The sequence below is a fragment of the Manis pentadactyla genome, chromosome 8 (genome assembly GCF_030020395.1).
Source record: "Manis pentadactyla isolate mManPen7 chromosome 8, mManPen7.hap1, whole genome shotgun sequence".
NCBI classification, from domain to species: domain Eukaryota; kingdom Metazoa; phylum Chordata; class Mammalia; order Pholidota; family Manidae; genus Manis; species Manis pentadactyla.
The window spans coordinates 110,949,678-110,973,359 of NC_080026.1; the positions used below are offsets into that span (position 1 = coordinate 110,949,678).

Genomic DNA, 23,682 nt, shown 5'->3' on the forward strand with positions numbered 1-23,682 from the left:
GTTGTTCTATTGTTAATTTTGGCAAGACAGGTATACTGGCACTGTCCCAGGTAAACCAGGATGTGCAGACATCCTATCTAAAACAGTCATAAAAGTAACAGCCATAATTACCATTTATTATTTACTCCCATTTAATCTGCATAACCCTACTAACAAAGGTATAGTCCCCATAATATGGAAACTGAAGTGAGACTTCAGTTTAGCCTCATTTGCCCAAAGCCTTTGTTTTTATCCACTATGATACTTCTGCCTATATATACAAAGCACCTACTAGCTATTTATCTGATATTCAGGAATGCCATGAAAAATACCTACCAAAACTAAAGACAATTTCAAAGGGGACCTCAGGAACTAATAAGCACACAGAATGAGCTCAGTGATTTTACCTCAGCATAGTGGATAGCCTTTTCTTCCATTTCCTTCCATGCTTTTAACATTTTTTCTGAGGCTAAAAAAAAAGTCTTAATTGGTTATTTCAGAAATAGCCATAGCTTTAATTACTGACCTACCCACCTCTTTGCCATAGAAACATCAAAAATGATGTTTCAGGTTGAATTGTCCCCCCAAAAAAGAAACGTTGAAGTCCTAACTCAGTACCTCAGAATGTGACCTGATTTGGAAATAGGGTTATTGTAGATACAATTAGTTAAATTAAGATGAGGTCATCCTAGAGTCAGGTGGACTCTTAACCCAGATGACTAGTGACCTTAAAGAAGAGAAGAGGGAAAAAGACACATGTATGCAGAGAGCTCCATCTGACAACAGAGGCAGAGATTGAAGCGCTGCAGCTGCAAGCCAAGGAGTGCCCCAGATGGCGGACAAACTGCCAGAGCTAGGAAAATGCAAAGAAGGATTCTTCTCCACAGATTTTAGAGGGATCATGGCCCTCCCAAGACCTTGATTTTGGACTTTTAGCCTCTGGAGCTGTGAAATGGTAAATTTCTGTTGTTTTAAGGCACCTAGTATATAATAGTTTGTTTTGGCAGCCCTAGAAAATAAATACAGATCATTGTCTCTTAAAAAAAAAAGTTAATATGTGAACAAGGTTTTTTTAAAAATCAAAACACTATAAAAGGATATAAAAAGAAAAGACTCTCTTCCTCTGCTTCATCTTAAGGGACCTTATTGTTAATCACTTTTTACAGAGATACATACCCTTTTCCCTCACAAGTGGGGCCATCTATACATATTTTTCTTTCTTTGGTTTTATCCCCAACTTGAAACATCGCTGCAATTAAAGACCCAAGTGATCTTTTAATATCAGCATTTGGTCTACCTTACTCATTTTTAACATTGTATAAGATACACAACTGACAACTCAAAGATAATTTGATGAAATAATGTTTTTCCCCTTCACCTGAATGCCTATAATACACAAATAGAAATAAAACATCAATCACAGAACCAGCTCTAGTAAATTTATTCACCAAACTGGATACTGCTGATAATTTACTCTGAGATACACCTTATTTAAGTATACAAACAGGATTTGTTTCATGAAAGGAAACAGAAATGCTGGCGCTGACCCATTCAGTTTATTATCTGATTTTTTTACATTTCCTTAGTACATCTGTAGGGAGATATGCTTGAGTCAAAAATGTGAAAAACTGGAAGCTAAGTTACAATAACAAGCAATAGACTCCACAGTAGATGGTTTGGGAAAAAGCAAAAACCTGAAATTATTTGTATTATTACTTACAGAAAGGTAAGTAGTTTACAACTTCCCTGGCTAAGAAGTCACAGACTTTGTACCTATTTTTAAAATGAGACTTGAAAAATCACAAATTCTTAAATCACTTTGTATTTTTCCAGAGCTGAACAATTTTAGTCCAGTTGTGAAAAACAAAAATATCAAAAATACGAAGTTGCTAAACAAAAGGTTTAAAAAAAAAGGAGCTAACATTCAAGACACACATGGTTTATGATGACTTGAGGTATCACTCATCTCATGTTCTAAAGTGAATATAAGTGAAACAACTGTCTATGAGGCAAGAAAGAAAAATAGCAGGTAGCTTCAAGAGACCAGACACTTCTTTCAAATACCATCTAAACACTTACATATCCCGTACGTCATCTGCTCACTATATCTTTCCAAATCAAGCTGAATGCTTTTGTGAAAAAACTCCAATTTAGCTTTCAGTTGCTGAGATGCTGAGATCAAAGTGTTCTTCATTTTTGTCAAGTTAGCATTATATCTAAGAAGACTTAACCTAAACCATAACAAATAAACAAAATTAGAATTTCAGGAACATTGGATAAAATATAAAAACTTAAATTGACATAGACCCCAAGCCTAAGTTTCTATTATCAAACTATAAGAAACAGCTGATTTCTAGAATCTGGTCTCTAAAGAATTCAGGAACTACTCTCAAGCCATTGCAATTGATGGTGTCAGACCATTAGTTTGAATTCTCCAAGTCTGATCGGAATATTAGATTTCATATTGGCCTAATATTTTTATATTGCATGGAATATTGCTTAGTGAAAACCAGTAAGATTAATTCTTGAGCATTCGTGCACATGACACTGCACCTACAGTAACAGAATCCACTTACATCGCTGCTCTTTGTCCCTGAAAGAGCCTGCTGTAGTCTTCTTTTAGCCCAGACACATAGTGCACTGCTTCAGCCCATACTTTACGCAGCTGTATAATTGGAAGCTGTATTTTGCTGTCCTGTACTATATATAAGAAGATAAAGGAGAAGGAAGTTACTTTTTTAAGATTTTAGAGTTCATTTATCATTCCTTATGATTTTCTGTCCATAAAAATTTTATTCTCCTAGATACTAGAAAGAACCATTGGTTACTGTCTCATTCAGTTCAATATACATTTCCTGAGCATCTTCAATACATGAGCCCAGTTCCAGATACAAGGAGAAATAGAAATGAATAAAACATAACCACTACATAATCAAAAGCTGTGATTATTTCTTTTTTTTTTTCTTGCTTCTCTCCAACCTGAAATACTTTTTCTCTCCATTGATTTAAATTATTTCTTTCAAGTTCTAAATCAAGTCCCATGTCCTTCATAATCCACCAGTCTTTCCTGCCTTTGAATAATAAACTTCAGGAAAATATATAAGGTAAATAACAGTTTAATAAGATATGCTTTCTTTAATGCCAGACTTACAAAGTTACCTATATATGATTATCTCTTGCCCTGTCTTTGGTAAACAGAATGCTACTTTCTAAAACCATGGCAGTTATATGTTAAATTCAATGAAATGCCATTTTAACATTATAAAATTCCCCAAGATGGAAAGAGATTCAACCTATACTTTAAGGTGGCAATTCTATTCTTTGTTATTCTTTTCCAGTGAAAACCTTCCAGAGAAAGGTTGTTACACAGGGTTTATATTGAGAAAGCACATGACCTAAATAAAAGAAAGAAAGCTATGTATCTAGAAAAATCTTTTCCTCTCCCAGTTAATAGCCTCAATTAACTTTTCTTCCATTTTTATATGCCCACAGACTCCTAAGGCTTCTTATATCAGACCAAAACCAAACCAAACCAAACAAAACAAAAAACCTCAACACTTTTTTTAGAAGTCTAGGAAAAAGGAACCTGACCAAAACAAACAAAACAAATCATATACTTTAAAAAATAAAGTCTGAAAGGGCCTAAGAAATGATATTCCAGTAAGCAACCAGCATACCTAAAGTCCAGATCTTGGATTCTAATACTATTCTCCAGAAAAAGAAACCAGGGCTCCTTGGAGAAATGGGATTCTAGGACTACGGCGTGAAATACACAAGATGGGCCTGGAGCATTGTACTGTCAGAAAGTAAGAAAGGGCTTAAACAAAACAAAAGAAAACAAAAACCCTTCACTGATTGGGCAAGTAAAAAAGCACAGGAAGCTAACTGAAAGAGCTAATGGCCAAAGCTGCAATAATTTGAAAAGAAAAACTAGTATTGGATTATAACCCAAAGTATAAAACAAAAATCCACAAACTGATACTGATATAATAAGTGATTGTATAAATGGTAGAGAAATGAGAAATCCAATGTGCAGAATTCCAAACAAATTATATAAACACTCAGCCCTAAAGAAGGGGAGCATGACTCCCCACTTCTTAAGACTAGGTCTGCATAATGACTTCCTTCCAAAGAGTACAGTAGAGAAAGAAGGGAAAATACTAAACTGTACAGTGGAGAAACTTGACAAACACTAATTAAGCCAGGTGATCAAGGTCAATACGAAAAGTCAAAAATCATGTTATCGTATGTTCCCTTTATATAATATGATTGAAAATGGCACTTCACTTCGGTGATCATTCTCTTAAAATCCCCTAATCCTAAACTAATCATGGCAAAAAAAAAAAAAATCAGACAAATTGCAATAGAGGGGCATCCTACAAAATGCTTGACCAGCATTGCCCAAAGCTGTCAAGGTCATCAAAATAGGGAAAGTGAGAAACTGACACAGTCAAGAGAAGCCTAAGGAGACATGGTAACTAAATGTAATGTGGTGTCCTGGATGAGATCCTGGAAAAACAATGACACCAGATAAAAACTAAGGACATCTGAATAAAGTGTGGACTTTAATTAGTAATACTGTATTGGTTCATTAATTGGAACAAATATATCATACTAAGGTAAGATGTTAATAACAGAGGAAACTATATGTGGGGAGAGGGAGTAATATGAGAAGACTATACTCTCTGCCCAATTTTTCTGTAAATCTAAAACTGTTCTAAAAAGAATAAGAAGGTAAAGAGAGGAAAGATTACATAATTTTAGCTCTTATGCCCAATTTTGTTCCAGACTTTACTTACAGTTTTGTGTTTGATTTTAGTTTTGGGTTGACAGAAATTGATCACTAACTTCTTTGAAGAATAATTCTCACAAGATAAATGAAAACATCTGAACATTAAGTAGTATTCATACGATAAAATGAAATATTTGAACATGCTGAAATAATGAAGCACCAACTAAAAAGTAGGCTTAATTAACAGTACAGATTCATTCCTCTATCTGTGAGAGCCCTATCCGAGGGAAGTCAGTCTACCCCCAAACGAGGGATCTGGTGGTGATTCAAACTCTACTTTTTCAACTTCCAAACTACATAAATCCATTTTTCACCACATATAGAAACCTGAGGTATGAGATATAAGACAAAACACCAAAAGACCATTTCTAATAATCATGTTGAGTCAAAATTATCATATTTCAGTTTTAAAGCCCAGCCAGTAAATGGACTATACTTACCAATATAATTTACACAGTCAGATAAACTTCTGGAAGCAAACGGTCCTTCATATACAGTTTTACTTTTATCAAACAAATAAACCATATAGCTATCACAGCCTCTCTGAAAAAGAAACAAACATTAAAAAAAAAAAAAAGACCCTTGAAAATCCCAGGTTCTCTAAGGACTTAAGTACCAGATTTCCTATTTTAAAATGCAAATGAATTAAATCAATATTCATTGCATACATCTTACAGATTTATGGTCTAAACTTTAGGAAAAATAAAAAAATAACTGTACTATGGGCTAAAGTGAAAAACAATCACAAGACCCAAAAGGATGAAAGCAAAAAGTCATAATAACAGATATCCATACAATGGGAACACTATTCAGTAATCAAAAGGAATAAAGTCCTGATAGATGCTATGACCATGAATGAACCTCAAAAACATAATGTTAAGTGAAAGAAGTCAAACATTACAGACTACAGATCGTATGATTCCATTTAGATGAAATGTTCAGAAAAGGCAAACTGATAGAAATAGAAAATAAGGTAGCAGTTGCCTGGGGTGGGCAGAATGGACATTAAAAGTTAATGGACATGAAGGATCTTATTGAGATGGAAATGTTTTAAAAGTGATTTATGACAATGGCTGTGCAATTAGGTAAATTTGCTAAAAAAAAAAATCACTGAATTGTACACTTGAAATGTGTAAATTATATGATATATAAGATATATCTCAACAAAGTAAATAAAAGAACAAAAAAAGAGTCATGACCACAATCACATTTATCATCCCTCTATCCTCTGGCAGGAACTATGAGACTACTGGCCTGATTTCAAGGTTTTAGGCTTCAAGTACAAAAAGGGGGAAAAAAGAAGAGAGAACTGACACCAAAGAAAAGTTATTCAAATTTCAAAACAACAAATGTTTCATATCTACCAGGAGATTCCCAGTATATATAAAAAAATGCAGGGCATGCAATCCTTCAATGCAGATTTCTTAGACTGTAGGTATATTAAAATTCTCTTACGACTCCGTCTAGAACACATTGAGAGGCTGGTTTCCGAGGATCCAGAGAATTTCCCATCTCTGACAGAAGCTCTTGAGAACCAGTATTTATTCCAGTTTCACGCTCAATACGAGACTGCAGTGAATGAAGACTTTCATCAGGTGGTAACAAAAAAGAAATTATCTTTGCAGAAGTCATATTTAGGATGTGTACTATCTGTATAAACATAAGAAAACATAAGTGAAGTGATTATTGATAATGGGATAAACAGAAGATTCGATGCTAGATTCTAAAGGGAATATAAGCAAAAGGCACTACCTCTGCACTATAAGGTTCAACATTTTCCAAAATGAGATCTCCTTCTCTAATTATAAAATGACATTCTGAAAAAAAGAAGAGTTTACTTTTCTCCAGCAGATATTAGTTCCAAGGAATAAAGCTTCAAAATTCTAGGGAGGTACAAAGTCAAGAAGTAAGAACTCCAATTTAAAAAGGCAACACTTATTTATTCTGAGAAATATATAGTAGACCTGAAATGGAACATTCCCATTTCTGAGCCTAACAGATGCCAACCACAGATTAAGTGCTTTCACATAAACATCCCATAAATTGGATCTTCTAATCTCCATTTTGGCAGAGAGAGAAACCAGAATTTTCAGAAGTTAACTTGTTAGGGACCAAGAACCAGTAACTGGTAGACTTAGATCGGAGCTCCCATCTGTCCACCTTACACTGTCTCAAAAAATAATCATCTGATAGAAGAGCTAGGCCTTTCTTTAAGCAGGAAAAAAAGTATTATCCAAAGCCCAGAGCAGTGATCTGCCTAAGGACCCAAAGTTGATAAGAAAACAGTCATTACTCTCACCTAAAGCCCCTCTGCAAGTAGCCTCATATAAGCCAAGTGAGTGTGAGACTGAGTTAGGTGGGGCTTTAGCTAGGCAGAGGTAACTGAGGTAACCACAGACTACCACAGAGTTAGAGGGCAGTCTTTTGAACACAACATGATTCTAAATCCTCTTCCTTCCCCTGCCCTTCGATAAGCCACACAAAATTAATACCTATTATTTGCCAGTGCCTTACATTAACTAGTGTTTCCAAATGATTAAAATTATCTCTACTAGAAATGTTTATTACAGTGGTAAAGTATTAACTTTTCTTTAATATATAATAACCTTTCATGTTTAAAAAGGTGGGAGGAAGAGAAAGGAATGTTCAGAGTTGACATGGATTCCTCCCCAGCCTAGGCAGATTTCACACTATAACAGCTGCCACTAATAGCAAGAAACTTAGGATGAAAATCCTAAGATGGACATTTACTTTTACACAGGAGATAAGTTAAACAGGGTAAATCATCATGGCATCCCATTACCAAAGCTAAGCCAGAAGAGAACCAAAAAAAAGGAGAGGAAATACAACTTAATTATCCTTTTGTTCACTGAAATATTTAATGAGCACTTACCATGGTACATACTATTAAGTGTGAGTAGGCAAACTGAGTAACTTACGATTCCTGCCCTCCATAGCATAATAGTATATCAAAGATACTAGGAAACATTAAGAGAACTGAATACAAGGCAAAATGAGATAGGTGCTACAAATGTAAAGAAAAAATTGTACAGATTCCAAAGGAGATTACTTGGTGGAAGGAAAAGGGGTACTTTATAAAAGCAGCACTGTTCAAGCTAAACTCTGAAAGGAAGAAAAGTTAGAACAAGGAAAGCTTGAAAGAAGAAAATAATAGGCAGAAAACAAGGTAATGGGGCAGAAAGGTAGAAAGGGATGAGCATTATCAGATAATATAAATATCCAGTTCACATATTCCTGAACAATGCTGCCTTACGGCATAATAGGAGCAAGGCTGAAAATGTAGGATGAGAGAGACCAAGATAGATTCTGAATATCAGTGTAAGGATTTGGAGTTTATTCAGCAAGCAGACAGGAACTATGGAAGGCTTTCTAAACTGAGAATCTGACAATCCCAAAACTGTTAAAACATTTAAAAGCTAAATCTGACAAAATAATTGGATATGGAGATTGAAGGAGAGCTAGTCAGACAGCCAACGTTTCCCACCCAGTTAACTAGAAAGATGACAATGCAAGTAAGAGACACAGGTACAAGCAGATTTAATAGAGATGTGTTTTGTTTTTAATAAATAAAGTCTTGGGTGCCAGTGGGACCATCAGGTATAGTTTATAGAGCAGTTACAAACACTCTGCAGAAAATTCACAACTGAGGAGATAAATTTGGGAGTTATCCATATTCAGCTTATAGTTAAACTCACACAATTGAAGAAATTAGCAAAAAAAAGGAAGAAAAAGTAATATAGAAAAAGAGAAAACCAAGGCAAAACTCTTAGGATATAGTCGTACTTTGAGGCATGAAAGAGGAAGCAAATAAAGGATGATTAAATACTTCTGTTTCACCATTATCTTTGCTGAATATACTTTTTTCAACTTTTCTACATATTTAAAGATTTTCACAATAGTAGGAAAAATATGCAGATTCTCTAGTTCCATTTTTTTAAAGAAACATTTCAGTAACTGTTCTGTTGATTTCTTTTTTAAATGAAAATCAGACAGATGTCATTCCCTCCTTGAACAACTTAGAAAATAGCCTACAATAATACCAAGCTGTTTTGCAGTTCATGCTTCTGTCTTCCTGATAGTCCCTGCCTGTAAACCTTCCCCCCTGCCTAGCCCTAACTCTTATCTTTCAAAATTCAGTCATATCATGATGTCTACAAAGCATCTCTGAACTACTATGAATAGTACTCTATGCATACCTTATTCTGCACAACTTCATGATAATACTGATCCTTTAAACAAGGTATTACTGAGACCTTATACTCTGAAAACTACAAGACACTCATGAGAGAAATTAAAGAAGATACCAATAAATCGAAACACATCCAGTACTCATGGATAGGAAGAATTAACATTGTCAAAATGGCCATCCTGCCTAAAGCAATTTACAGATTCAATATAATCCCTATCAAAATACCAATAGTGTTCTTCAATGAACTAGAGCAAATAGTTCTAAAATTCATATGGAACCACAAAAGACCCCGAATAGCCAAAGCAATCCTGAGAAGGAAAAATAAAGCAGGGAGGATTAGACTCCCCAACCTCAAGCTCTACTACAAAGCCACAGTAATCAAAACAATTTGGTCCTGGCACAAGAACAGACCCATAGACTAATGGAACAGACTAGAGAGCCCAGATATAAACCCAAGCATATATGGTCAATTAATATATGATAAAGGAGCCATGGATATACAATGGGGAAATGACGGTCTCTTTAACAACTGGTGTTGGCAAAACTGGACAGCTATATGCAAGGGAATAAAACTGGATTATTGTCTAACCCCATACACAAAAGTAAACTCAAAATGGATCATAGACCTGAATGTAAGTTATGAAACCATAAAACTCTTGGAAGAAAACATAGGCAAAAATCTCTTGAATATAAACATGAGCAACTTTTTCCTGAACGTATCTCCTTAGGCAAGAGAAGCAAAATAAAAAATGAACAAATGAGACTACATCATGCTAAAAAGCTTCTGTACAGCAAAGGACACCATGAGCAGAACAAAAAGGCATCCTACAGTATGGGAAAATATATTTGTAAATGACATATCCGACAAGGGGTTAACACAGAAAATATATAAAGAACTCACACACCTCAACACCCAAAAAGCAAATAACCCTATTAAAAAATGGGCAGGGGATATGAACAGACATTTCTCCAACAAAGAAATTCACATGGCCAACAGGCACATGAAAAGATGCTCCACATCGCTAATTATCAGGGAAATGTAAATTAAAACCATAATGAGATATGACCTCACACCAGTTAGGAAGGCCAACATAGAAAAGACTAGGAACAACAAATGCTGGTGAGGATGCAGAGAAAGGGGAGCCCTCCTGCACTGCTGGTGGGAATGTAAACTAGTTCAACCATTGTGGAAAAGCAGTATGGAGGCTCCTCAAAAAACTAAAAATAGAAATACTATTTGACCCAGGAATTCCATTCCTAGGAATTTACCCTAAGAATGTAGGATCCCAGTTTCAAAAAGACATATGCACTCCTACGTTTATTGCAGTACTACTTAGAATAGTCAAGATACGGAAGCAACCTAAGTGTCCATCAGTAGATGAATGGATAAAGAAGATGTGGTACATATACACAATGGAATATTATTCAGCCATAAGAAGAAAACAAATCCTACCATTTGCAACAACATGGACGGAGCTAGAGGGTATTATGTTCAGTGAAATAAGCCAGGTGGAGAAAGACAAGTACCAAATGATTTCACTCATCTGTGGAGCATAACAACAAAGCAAAAACTGAAGGAACAAAACAGCAGCACACTCACAGAACCCAAGAATGGACTAACAGTTACCAAAGGGAAAGGGACTGGGGAGGGTGGGTGGGAAGGGAGGGAGAAGGGGAATAAGGGGTATTACAAATAGAACACATAATGTAGGGCAGGGGGCACAGGGAAGGCAGTATAGCACAGAGAAGACAAGTAGTGACTCTATAGCATCTTACTATGCTGATGGACAGTGACTGTAATGGGGTATGTGGTGGGGACTTGATAATGGGGGAATTTAGTAACCACAATGTTGCCCATGTGATTTTATATTAATGATACCAAAATAAAAAATTTAAAAAAAGGTATTACTGTACTCAAACTAAAAATAAATAAATACTTTCCCAGATTCACAGATAGGTAAGTAATGGTGCTGCAAACGAACTAAAGACTATAGACCACAAAATACATAAATAAAACTCTTTCCCCAAGCTCTATGACAAGCAGATGCTCATAGACCCCTTCAAAGTAGAAATGATGCTCTGATTACCATGAGAGGTCTGCTGAGATAAAAACCATAAACATTTTTTGGAGGAAACAAAGAACTAAAAATTATAACCAGTTCCTGCTTGGCTGTCACCCTAAATAATGATTTGATTCTTCGGCACAGTAGAAACAACTAAATCAAGAAGCCAGATATCTTTTCAATACCAAACCAAGAATGACATAAACATGACCTCAAGTTCCTGTTTAATAGAGTATACAAAGATTAGGGTCAAACCTTATATAATTTCTTTTCAATTTTAGAAACCCTACCTACTACAAGCAATTAATAAACATAGAAAGACTGCAGATAAGAGTTGTTTCTGGGTACACAGCATTAACAGTGCCTCTCATTCTTACCAGTGAATATTTACTGAGAACCTGGTACATGCCCTGCTTTGTACAGAATGCTGGGGTGTGGTGTCATGGTAGGGTGGGTGATTGTTAATAAAAGTAGTAAAAACAATCTGAGAATCAAAGAAGACAAATCTATATGAGTGGAATTAGAGAAATAATTAAAGCATATAATAAATATGATTAAATGACAAACTGTATGGCATAGCCCATTCAGAGATCAGGAGAGTTAACATGTGCCAGTGTAGGTGAGGAAATACAAAGACAGAGATCATTCAGGCAGAAGGACAGCATAAGTCAAAGCACAAAAATGGGAAATAGGCTTGATGGCATAAGGAGCAGTGACAATATGTCCTGAGTAAAGTAAAGGATAAGAGAGGCAGGTACGAGACCAAGGATTTCACTTTAAGACTTGACTTGGTAGGCAAGAAAAAACTATTTTAGTTTCTCCAACATGAATATTAAAAAAAGCATTTCAGAAGATAAAATGGGCAGTTCATTGCTGCATGGACTATAGGATGGGGAAGAAGTATAGAGGTATGAAAACAAGATAGGAACCTTTCTCCAAAACCAAATCCAATATGATCAAACCTAAATGAATGCGGTCTAGTAGCACCAATATGAGGAAAGGGAAAATGAAAAAAATGCTTCAAAGGAATAATCAACAAAGACTTAGAAATAAAACTGGGAAAAGCTAACTAAAGAAATAAAAATGTATCAGTTCTAAGAATAAAATTTCCTTTTTCAAATAAGCATCAGGAAAAGATTATTAAACTATATTTATGCTCATTTTCCAAATAAACTTGTTAACTTCAATACAGGCTCGTGAAGTAGACCCCATTCAAACTAACCTTCAAATTCAAAATGTAATCCATTAATATAAAACATCTTGGCTGCTTCAAAGTAAGATCAGTAGGTCCTCCTCTCTGCTGAGGATCCCAGTTCAGCATCAATTGCAGCCAGTTTTCCATGGGTTCTACTATTAAACTAGAAAACATACAAAAATTAGGTGAAGATCATTATGTTCCAATTTTTTTTGTATTGTAAAAAAGTTAATTTTATAAATGCTGTCCACTTCCTTTCTTGTTACTTGTCTGTACCACTTTGCATCTTACTTTCAAATAGTTCGTATGACACAGACAAACTTTTCTCCATAAAAACAACCCAAAATGCAGATATGTAAGTTAGCTACTGGCGATTTCAACAGGTTAAGTCCTGTTCCTTTTTCCAATGAACCGATTTACTTCAGTATCCCAAAAGTTTTCTTCACACTAAGCCAATCAGCTGAATGGCAGCAGTCATTGTTTCTACTAGACCTGTGCACTGTCCAATATGGTAGCCAGTAGCCACAGTGGCTATTTGCATTCACTCTTAAGTTAATTAAAATAAACAATTTAAAATTCAGTTCTTCCACCACACTATCCATCTTTCAAGAGCTCAACAGCCACATGTGGCCAGCCCACACGTAAAATGTTTCCATCATCACAGAAAGTTCTACTGGACAATGCTGCTTGAAACAGACAACAATTCTACTGTTCTTTTACAACCCTGAAGAAACTGAGGTGAACTTCCTCAGCTAAAACATACATACCTACAAAGGCTGTTTGGTTGAGGTAAATGGCTACTAAACCGAACTTCTCCTGTCATCTCTTCACATGCAAATATACATTTTGGATCCTTCTTCTTAATCTTTTCATGCCTAGAAAAACAAAAGCTACCTCAGTTGACAACCTGATTCTCACAAATACTCTGATTTTTTTCCATTTAATTTTATTCAATAATATGTTTAAAAGGCAGTTATACTATTTGAGAGAAGAGGGGAAAAAGCAGGCAACTGAAAATTTCTATTCCCCTTAAGCATACCAAGGAGAACCAACGTTCTCTTCCATTTCTTACCAGGTAAATGGCTGCAGGTGATGCAAAAAAGGCCTATATCCAGCAATACATTCAAACACCATGGTCCCAAAGCTCCAGTAGTCAACAGTGGCTGTGTAAGGCTTATTCTCAAAGAGCTCTGGGGCCTTCAAAAGAAAAAATGCCTTAAATGTCAACACTGTAAGAGAAAAGCTACTTAACTTTTGAACTACTATATTCATGACCTCCAGAAATAAGAATGAGAATGTTGTACACTTATATTCAAAGGAATAATACATGTCCTACCAGATACTGCAATGTTCCCACAAACGATGTACACAGACTTCCTTGATCAACATCTTTGGCATAGCCCAGATCGATTATTTTATGCACAATCTGCAAAACAGTTAAGCATTAAATGGTTGAGAAATTTGGGGGAAAAAAAAAGCAACAATGTCCTCATAAGGCTGGAATAACACAATGTGTGGAATTCCAAGCCTGAGCTCCATCACTTAACTAGCGATGTAATCTTGATGAAGTTACCTAATTTCTCTCAGTTTCCTATATAATGGGATTACTGACAATCCCTACATCATAGAATTGTTATTAGGATTCAGTGAAAATAGTGAAAGAATTCAACACAGTGCCTGGTATGCAGTAAAAACAAAATACAGATTGTCTATTAATTTTCATTTTGGTATATTCAGAATAAAGTTTGTCCATTAAACTGAAAGGCAAAAGTAAGGGTAACTTCCAAACTTGAAGAAGCATTAGAGTGGATCAATGTCAGCAAACACCTGTCTAACTTAAGAAAGTCCTGAAGTCTTGTGGGGGGAGAGCAGAGATAGTTTGTGCCAATACCTGAAAGACTCCTAAGCGAGGAAGCATTAGCAAGGTTTCATCACCTCCAAATGACCACCATCTTCACTAACTAAAGACCGCCCAATCTAATTCAAGGTTCAGGCTCCTGGTTTTACATCTTTATTAGAGTGGAACTTGGGTACTAGAAGCAAAACAAAACTGCTCAAATTATTCTGATGAAAACAAATACTTCAGGAGCCAATTCACAATTTGTGGTTCTTCTCAAAATGACTCATTTAAGAATCAGAGAAATCAAGGCTTTGAATTTTAAATATAGAACTTATGTGGGGGAGGAAAATTGAAGGGCTTTTTCTTAAATAAGAAACTATTTAAGTAAACATACTTTTTTTCTTAAAGTAAAGCAAACCCAGGATGTGTGTGTTTTGTGGATGTGCTTCATAAGGATTAACAAACTACTCACTGCCTGCTATCTCTAGTAATACTGTGATGGAGAAACAAAAGTGAACAAGACAGGTGCAGTTCGTTCTCTGATGCAGCTACTATGTTAGAAAGGACATAAACAACTAAACACAAAACCACAGTTCAATGAAGTGAGGGCTGGGACAGAAAAAGTATAGAGTGCTATAGAAGGGCACCAAACCTCAAAGACTAACTACATGTAAGGGAGACTATATTCAACTAGCATGGAATGTTTCTTCAGGTTTCACCTACCTTTCCACCAACATCTTGAAGAACTATGTTTTCTGGTTTTAGATCACGATGTATAATTTTGTTTTCATGCAAATAACGGATTCCAGACCCTAAATAAAGTTTAAAATGCATTTTGAGGTAATTGAAAACATTTAACTAAAAAAAATTCATCTTACATTTTATACAGATCTGCTCTGATGCTCAAATTTATATGGACCATTGTACTAAATGATTAATGATATTACAGCAGTTCAGATAATCTCCACAGAAAATCCAGTAACATTAAACAAATACTGCAGAATTATATCATATGCTCATTTAACCTATGAGAATTAACATTAAAAAATGGAACAAGCAATTTTAAAAAAATCCCTATATTTATCCTTTGTAGCCTTTTCCTCCCACCTAAATCACTCTCTTCAACTAAACTTTGGCCTCCAGGACGTAGGAAAAGAAGGAAAATCATAATACATAGGGAAACATATTTTTGGCTTTTGATCTTCCTCCAAGGGCCTAGGTACTGGTTATTTTAAGGCTTTTTCAGGAGTAATTCTGATTGAAAAGAAATTTCACCGTAAGAGTTGACTTGAGAACCTATGCTATGAAATGCAATACACTGGTAAATAAAATAACCATAATAATCAAGGAGGGAGGGGAAATAAAATTGAATATGGTCATTTTACATCATTTTTTGTCAGCAACTAGAACATCTATTAGTCAAAAATGGACTCCTAACACAAAAATAAAAAATAACAAAATATCCTACTTTTAACTTAGCATCAAGAGCAACAGTTAAATTTTTCTGATAATTTCTTATAGATGTCAAAAATTGGTGCTTTGACTATTTACAATAGCCAAGAAATGGAAGCAACCTAAATGTCCATCAGTAGATGAACGGATAAAGAAGATGTGGTACATATACACAATGGAATATTATTCAGCCATAAGAAGAAAACAAATCCTACCATTTGCAACAACATGGATGGAGCTAGAGGGTATTATGCTCAGTGAAATAAGCCAGGTGGAGAAAGACAAGTACCAAATGATTTCACTCATATGTGGAGTATAAGAACAAAGAAAAAATGAAGGAACAAAACAGCAGCAGAATCACAGAACCCAAGAATGGACTAACAGTTACCAAAGGGAAAGGGACTGGGGAGGATGGGGGGAAGGGAGGGATAAGGGCAGAGAAAAAGAAAGGGGGTATTATGATTAGCATGTATAATTAGCATGTGGGGGGGTATGGGGAGGGCTGTGTAATACAGTGAAGATAAGTAGTGATTCTACAGCATCTTACTATGCTGATGGACAGTGACTGTAATGGGGTGTGTGTGGGGGACTTGGTGACAGGGGAGCTTAGTAAACATAATGTTCTTCATGTAATTGTAGATTAATGACAACAACAACAAAAAAAAATTAACAGGTATTTAGAAGATATAAAAAACTTCATATTGTGTATGTGTCAAACCCATCCACAACCAATAAAGAATACTACTTCTTTTCCAATCCCATTAAAAAAAAAAAAAGAGTATATGTAAGAGGATGTGCCCTATCACAGTCTATGGCATTGTTTTGTAAGATTAAAAGAAATAAGCAGAAAAAAAAAAAAATTGGTGCTTTGCATAGTACATCAATAATTCTCCTTAATTCCCAAGTAGTATACAGAATCTTTCATGGACCAAGGGGGCATTAAATTGTGATGGTATTTTCATATTGATTACATACCTATATCACTCAGTAAAGAAAGTATCTGGCTTTCTTTAAGTCCACAACAATTTTCTGGTTTGTTGAGCAGCTAAAGAAAAAAAAAGATATCTAAAAATGCAGTGCCCATAATACTGAACAGTAATAGTGACACAATAATCACTATAGTCTAAAAGAATATTCAAATAAGAAAATGTCATGATTAAGAAAATCTAAGAGAAAAAATGACCAAATCCATACTGAGGACATGTAAATTTTATGACAAGAATTAGACAAGTAAAAATAATGGAGGAAAGTATTGAAACTGAAAAATGTTGAAAAACCATATACAGATTTAGATATACAGATACCCGTGTGGCAGATTTAAAATGAAATAGGAAAGAAAGATTTGCAATGGTGAGAACTTTTTTTATAAATACCTTAAAAACTGATATTTTTATCTAATACCATCAATATAGTCCCATCCTACAAATACTACCACCAATGAAAAATAAAATGCATGGTCTAAATCAGGGGTCAACAAACATTCTCTATTAAAGGCCAGACAGAAATAAATATTTCTGGCTTTGCAGGTCATACAGTCTCTGCCACAACTACTTAACTTTGCTCCTATAGTAAGAAAGTGGCCACAAAAACAAGTAACAGGCCATAGTTTATGACCCTTAGTCTAGATTATCATAATGAATGTGGTTCAAACACTACTAAAGTTCATGATCTACTATCTCATCATTTCAAGACATCAACACTACCTTCCGGAGATCTCCTCCAGAACAGTATTCCATTGCTAAAAGAGGCACATCATTAATCAAAAAATTCAATTCCTCAGGAACATCACAGGCCTTTACAACATTGGCGTGGTTCAACCTAACAAGAAGGGGAAAACATTATAATCAAAATTTTTTTTCTAATGAAAAGGTATTGGGGTTGAAATGGTAGTTAATTGGGAAGCAATGACAGGAAGAAAAGCTAGCATTATTTATAATATTCTAATTTCTCATTTGTATAATTAAAAATTAATAATTTTTAAAAAGAAAATATAGATAAAAATACTATCACTATCATTACTGTTATATTTCTATGTGCCAAGCAATAAACACATTAACTTATTTGCTTGTCACAATAATCCTAGTATAGGTAGATTTATTAATAGTCTATCAGAACAGGAGAAAGTTGAAACACAAATAAGCATAAGATCATACAGCAAACAGGCCGTCAAGTAAGGATTCAAATCTGGCAGTCTAAGCTTCAAAGCCTGTATCATACTGGCTCTCCCATAATCACTTATAATATAATATTACCCAGAGGTGAATACTATTAAAATATTGGCATATATCCTTCCAGTTTTTAACCTGTACACAAATACATTTTTTTTCAAAAAGTATTGAATTACACTATATATTTTTTCCTAATATCTCTTTTTCTTAACAATAAATTACCCCAGACATTATCACAATCATCAACATCATCATCATCATGCAGTAGATCTCAAAACTGGAATAGATTTCCCGGTCTTAGAAACCTAAAGAAACAGAAACTCCATGTGCAGGGCCTGAGAATTTATACTGTTAACAAGCTTTCCTGGTGTTTCTACCACATTGCCATGTTTGAAAACCATTAAAGTGACTTAAGAACAAATACTGGAGCCAGAAAGTGCCTATTTCAAATCCAGTCTCTATTCCTACTAGTTGTATGACTCCATGAGCTTCAACTTACTCATCTATAAAATAGGATTGCAAAATACAGCGTTGCTGTGACAATTAGAAGAAATTACTTGTAAAGCACTTAGCAGACTATCTGTGGAGGTTTCCAAATACATCCGCTTCTCCCTTCAACAGCTTACTTCTCCTCCCCTTAAGTGTAAGCTGTACTTAGTGACTCATTTCTATCAAATAGAATGTGGCAGAAAGGATGGAGAGTGACTTCCAAGGAAAGATCATAAAAGATATGTCAGCTTTAATCTTGCTGTCTCTCTCAGATCATGCACTTTGGAGAAAATTAGCTGCCATGTCATAAAGACATTCAAGCTTCCTTAGGGAGAGGCCCCTATGAGGACGTGATTCCTCTAGCCACATTCCACCAACTCCACTCAAGCCTCTGAATGACTGCAGCTCCAGTCAACGTTTTGGGATGTGTCAGGAGGGATATCCTGAGTCAGAACCACTCAGCTAAGTTACTCCTGAATTCCTAAATCACAGAAACTATAAGACAGTAAATTGTTGTTTTAAGCCACTAAGTTTTGGGGTAATTTTTTACAAAGCAATAGATACACTATTTAATAAAAGTAGATGAGAGTAAAGAAATGAGAGCAGTGCTTGCTATTTAACTAGAAAGTCAAACAGATGACCACTGCCCAAGATACAGAAGGAATAGATTCTGCCCTCAGAGAACTGAGTCAGATGAGACCTAGCTGACTTTTAAAACTAAACCTACCTAATCATAATGTGATGTTATTACTTGAAATAGAACATATATATTTAACAAGAAGGATGAAAATATGCTCCTAAAAAGATCCTGACAAGAATGGATTCCTGGCCTCCTCCCCTGTGATGACATCTGGCTGGGCTGCAGAACTGGGGAAATGAGTCATCGAGTATACTTACTTTTTCATGATCTGGATTTCATGGCACCACCGTTCTCTGTTTTTGGTACTAAGCTCTAGGCGACAAGATTTAATTGCTATTTTGAGATCAAGTTCCTGCCAAAATAGAAAACCAACAGAAAAAAATATAAGTTATATTCTCATGCAGATTTACTTACCATCAAAGAAATGCCAAGCTGGGAAAACAAAACTCTTTAGCTTTAGTAATTAAACATATTTATCCACTTTTGGAGCAAATGCTTTTGGTAAGTAAACCATAAGGCTATTTAAGCAATGCTTTAAAATTTACCTTCAAACACACCAAAGCACAAAGGCAAAAAGTAACTAAGGCTATAAAGGTGTATAGAAAAATATATACACCCTACAAACTTCTTTTTGAGCTTAGTTAAGACAGCTAACAAGGACCCTATCATCCTTCATAACTAGAATGAAGAGGATAACTCAGAGGTCCCTGGACTCAACAGCAAGAAATGACCAAACCTAATACAAAAGCCTCCAAAATTAGTTCCAAACCTTTGCATTTCAAGCGACATTTAAGAAAATCCTAACAATGACTGTATTTCTGTTTCTATATTTATAAATAGATACCTAACAGCTCTGGCTAAATTATCACTAGTAATTTAGCCAGTTGTGACTAAAATTGAACCCAACCTGATGCACATTACAAGGGAGAGCCAGATCTATCACATTCTGGCAACAATAATAATGCAGCCCAGGAACAGAAGTCAGGAACAAACATGAGGGAAAAAAATATACAGATGAGGAAACAAGACATAACTCACATGGGATAGTCTGATGGGGGTGGAGTGGGTGAGAGGAGAAGTTAAGAGATAAAAGAGTAGATACACAGAGAAAGAAGAAAGGAACTAGGATACAGTACAGTCTAGCCTAACCTCAGTCCTCACCCTCTTCAACCTTTCCTTTGTTTTGAGCAGGTACCTGGTTGTAGCTAGGTCTCATATAAGCTTCTACCACCACGGAGACAATCTGGTACAACCATGAATAACATTGAGCCCTAAATTTCATATGACTGAGGTAGGAAGCTATCCATTTAAAAAAATCTCATGCTATAAGATCCTTCAGTTCCTCGGTTTATATTTCATCTACTCTGTGAAGGCCCTCCTCACTCAGCCTTTTCACAAAGAATAGTCAGAATGTTAACAAAAATTTCTGCGTTTTAAAAAATGGGAATGTCTTGGGAATGGATAGTGGTGATGGTTGCATAGTGTAAAATGTACCTAATGCCACAGAACTATACTCTTAAAAATGGTTAAAATGGTAAATGTGTATTTTATCACAATGAAAAAAACCCTGGAAAATATTAAGTTAACAGTGTCTTTACTACAGGCCTTTTCAGAGCTTTTAATACACTAATGTAGGTTAACACTCTACAAATGAAAGAACATTACACAGAGCATTCACCCAATGTATTTGACCATAGTACCCTTTTTTTCAAAGCATTTCACAGGATCAATTTTTCCAAACACACTCTGAAAAGTGCTACCCTATTCCCCAGGAAGAGTTCTTGGTTATTTTGCCATGGATCCATATCACTTGACAAATACATTCATTATACAGGTTACTATATTACTTAAAGGGTGTCTGTGTCTACCTCTCCCATTAGACTTGAAATTTCCTTGGGGGCAGGAAATACTGTCCTTGTTAATTTGGGCACCATCAGTACCCCACACAGTTTTCAGCTAAATAAACTATTTTACATCCTTTCTCTTCTTCATTGATTCAAGAGATATAGATGGAATACTGGGATATGGCTTCCACCAAAACACAAGGATCCTGAAAGCTGTTAAGTGCAAACCCTAAATCATGCCTGGAAAAGTAATGATGCTGTTTCCAAGTCTTAAGACAGAGTATTTCTTCTCACTATAGGCCCGGTTGTCAAATGTCCCAGTTTTGAGGATGAGTCACTCTGGAGACCTGGAAAGTTCCTGAAAGATTTCTAAGATTCTAGAGGAACTCAAATACCTTCCATTTAAAAAGTGGTGAATTCCATAGAGACACAAAATAGAGTGGTGGTTGCCAGTGGTGGAGAGAGGGAGGAATGCAGAGTTATTGTTTAATGGCTACAGTTTCAGTTTGGGAAGATGAAAAACTTCTGGAAATAGTGGTGATAGTTGCACAATGTCAATGTGTGCTTAAAAATGGTTAACATTATAAATTTTGTAATAAATACTTTACTGCAATCTAAAGAAAACTGACGTATTCATCCATTCCAAGCCAGGGATCAAGAAAAGCAGTAAAAAAAAGCAGCCAGTATGCATACTTTATTTTCTTGAGACCAGGTGATGGACAGGCTTAAAAACAAGGCCACAGGCAACATCCCACTGGAAGTACCTGGCCCTCCCACTTTTCTCTTTGAGGGTCTTAGATCCTCTCTGATGGTGTAAATGATTAAATTTACTGTTTGTCTGCTGTCAAAGTACTTAATGCCTTAGTCCTTCATCTTCCATTTCCCTCTCTCCAAGATTTCCTTCCAAGCTGTTTAGAAGCCTGCTTCACAAAATTTCATTAGTTCTATCAGAGACATCTGTCATTGTAACTGCCACACAAACATGCATATTCCTCCCAGGTAGACAGACTCCCATCTCCCCTACCTCCCACTCTACATATTATGGGTTCTCTACTCACACCCATATTCCCTAAGACAGAAAGTCCTGATTTCTTCTCTTGAATTCACTTCACCACTCACAGGCCAACTGTAAGCATTTTAGTAATACCTTAACTGCTCATCTGGTCTCATATGTTTTTCCAGTCAGATTTACCTTTTATAAAAAAAAAATCTTCTGAGGCCACTTTAATCTTGACATTTCTGTTTTTAATGTCAGTTGATGATGATGATGATGATGATGGTCAATTAATGATGAGGACATGACAGCAACAACACAGCAGAGCAAGAGCTAACATCTGAGGTCTTATCATGGGTGGGTACTGTGCTTAGCTTTACACACATTATTTTCTTTAATTCTTAAAACAGACCCGTGATGTATATACATTATTAAAACCACTTTACAGGTAACAGAACACAGGCTATACTGCAAGAATTATTATTGGTCCAGGGTCAATACACCTAAAAAGTCTGTGAATATCCTTCGAGAGAGCATAAACTCCCTCAATGGTAATGCGTAAGATTGTGTGGATGTGCACCTGTGCATTTTTCTGGGAAAAGGGTTCATGGCTTTTATTGGTGTATCAAAAAACGCATAGCTCAAGCATAATTATTAACTGCTGCTACAATGATTAAATGTGTTCGATTAAAGCAACACCTCAAGTCTGATGTTTGCTGTCTTCCACCGACTAGAGCACCGCACTCCCAATCTATCTCCTTCCCTTGTGAAACCATGATCCTTCACCAGCTGATCGTCATACCGTTCACTACCTGGAAGACATCCCCAATTTCAAAGCCTACCAAGTGCTTTCAAAAGCTTGACTGTGTGCCCACCATGAAACCTTCCTTGTTTACTCCAGCCCCTACTGAGATCACATGGCCTAGAAGCAAACACACAGGAACACATTCCAACATACAGCCCCCCTATTTTCTCAAACATTCATACTCACAATACCCACTCTGATATACATCTGCCTTACACACCCGACGCCCTCTACATTCAGAGAGGCACATACACACTATTACATTCAGTAAACACTTGGTCGTATCTTGACACATATCAGAAGTTCCCCCTAAAAACTACCTCACACACAGAGACCCAGGAACTCAGACACAACCTCGAACTCAGTCACCAGGCTCACAAGCACAGTATCTCAAACACACACATACTCACAGGCTCACTGGCCACAACACTGCCCAAGATCTCACCGAGAATCTCTCATATACTGTTAGTCGCTGTTTCACAGACGCTCTGACAAACACACACCGCCGCTCCCTCTCGCGCCCCAACTCACCCGATGCTGGTACAAGCAGACGTTCCCGAAGCCGCCGGTGCCCAGCCGCTCCCGCATCTCCCAGGGCCCGCCCGCGCCCGGCCGCAGCCCCGGGGGCCACTCCATGGGGCGGGAGGGCAAACAGCTTTAGGGTCCGCCACTGTTCCGAGGCCGGTTCCGGGCCGCTGAGGCTCACGCGTCCTCCTTCTCGCGAGATGTGCGTCACTTCCGGTAACTATCGCAGAAAAGCTCCGCCCCAATCTCTCCTGGGAGGCCGCTGGAGCCCCGCCGACCAAGCCCTGCGGGTAGGCGGCTAGCGCTTTCGGTCCGCTTCCTAAACGCCCTGGGCATTTTCCTGGCTGAGAGATAAAAACAGGAAACTGTTTCTCCAGTTTTCAAAAATGTAAGATCTCTCCAGAAACTACCTTCTATTCAAATCACCTTCCCAACCAGTCTTTCCCGTAATGTCTTTTCTAAACTTCACCTCGTCTCCATCCCTGTCCACATTTCACCTTTCTTTACACCTCTGCCATCTATCCTCCAACCCCACCACCTACCAAGCTGGCACTGGCAAAGGCCAGTAGTTTAAATATTGTGGAATCCGAAGAACTCAAAAAATCTGATCTAACAGGCCGCCTGATGTGTTAGCCTTTGTAGTTCACTTTTTTCTTTTTTCTTTTTTTTGTTTCTAACGATGAGCT

General features: G+C 36.4%; 1 protein-coding gene across 3 annotated transcripts in view; it reads right to left on the minus strand.

Annotated features, from left to right (window-relative positions):
* CHUK (component of inhibitor of nuclear factor kappa B kinase complex) overlaps positions 1–23,191 on the minus strand; it is a 39,029-nt gene extending 15,838 nt beyond the window's left edge. For 2 of the 3 annotated variants that reach the window (XM_036899077.2, XM_036899076.2), the window contains exons 1-14: positions 23,003–23,190; positions 19,086–19,180; positions 17,235–17,349; positions 16,507–16,576; positions 14,803–14,891; positions 13,576–13,665; positions 13,312–13,436; positions 13,007–13,114; positions 12,267–12,402; positions 6,227–6,421; positions 5,212–5,314; positions 2,556–2,679; positions 2,059–2,210; positions 387–448 (exon numbers count right to left, since the gene is read on the minus strand). In XM_036899077.2, coding sequence (XP_036754972.2) covers positions 387–448; positions 2,059–2,210; positions 2,556–2,679; positions 5,212–5,314; positions 6,227–6,421; positions 12,267–12,402; positions 13,007–13,114; positions 13,312–13,436; positions 13,576–13,665; positions 14,803–14,891; positions 16,507–16,576; positions 17,235–17,349; positions 19,086–19,180; positions 23,003–23,107 — 1,569 coding nt within the window. In that variant the 5' untranslated portion in view covers positions 23,108–23,190. Of the gene's footprint in view, positions 1–386; positions 449–2,058; positions 2,211–2,555; positions 2,680–5,211; positions 5,315–6,226; positions 6,422–12,266; positions 12,403–13,006; positions 13,115–13,311; positions 13,437–13,575; positions 13,666–14,802; positions 14,892–16,506; positions 16,577–17,234; positions 17,350–19,085; positions 19,181–23,002 lie in introns of all 3 variants that reach the window. The other variant, XR_005027438.2, reaches the window with a different exon arrangement.
* Positions 23,192–23,682: the final 491 nt, after the last annotated feature.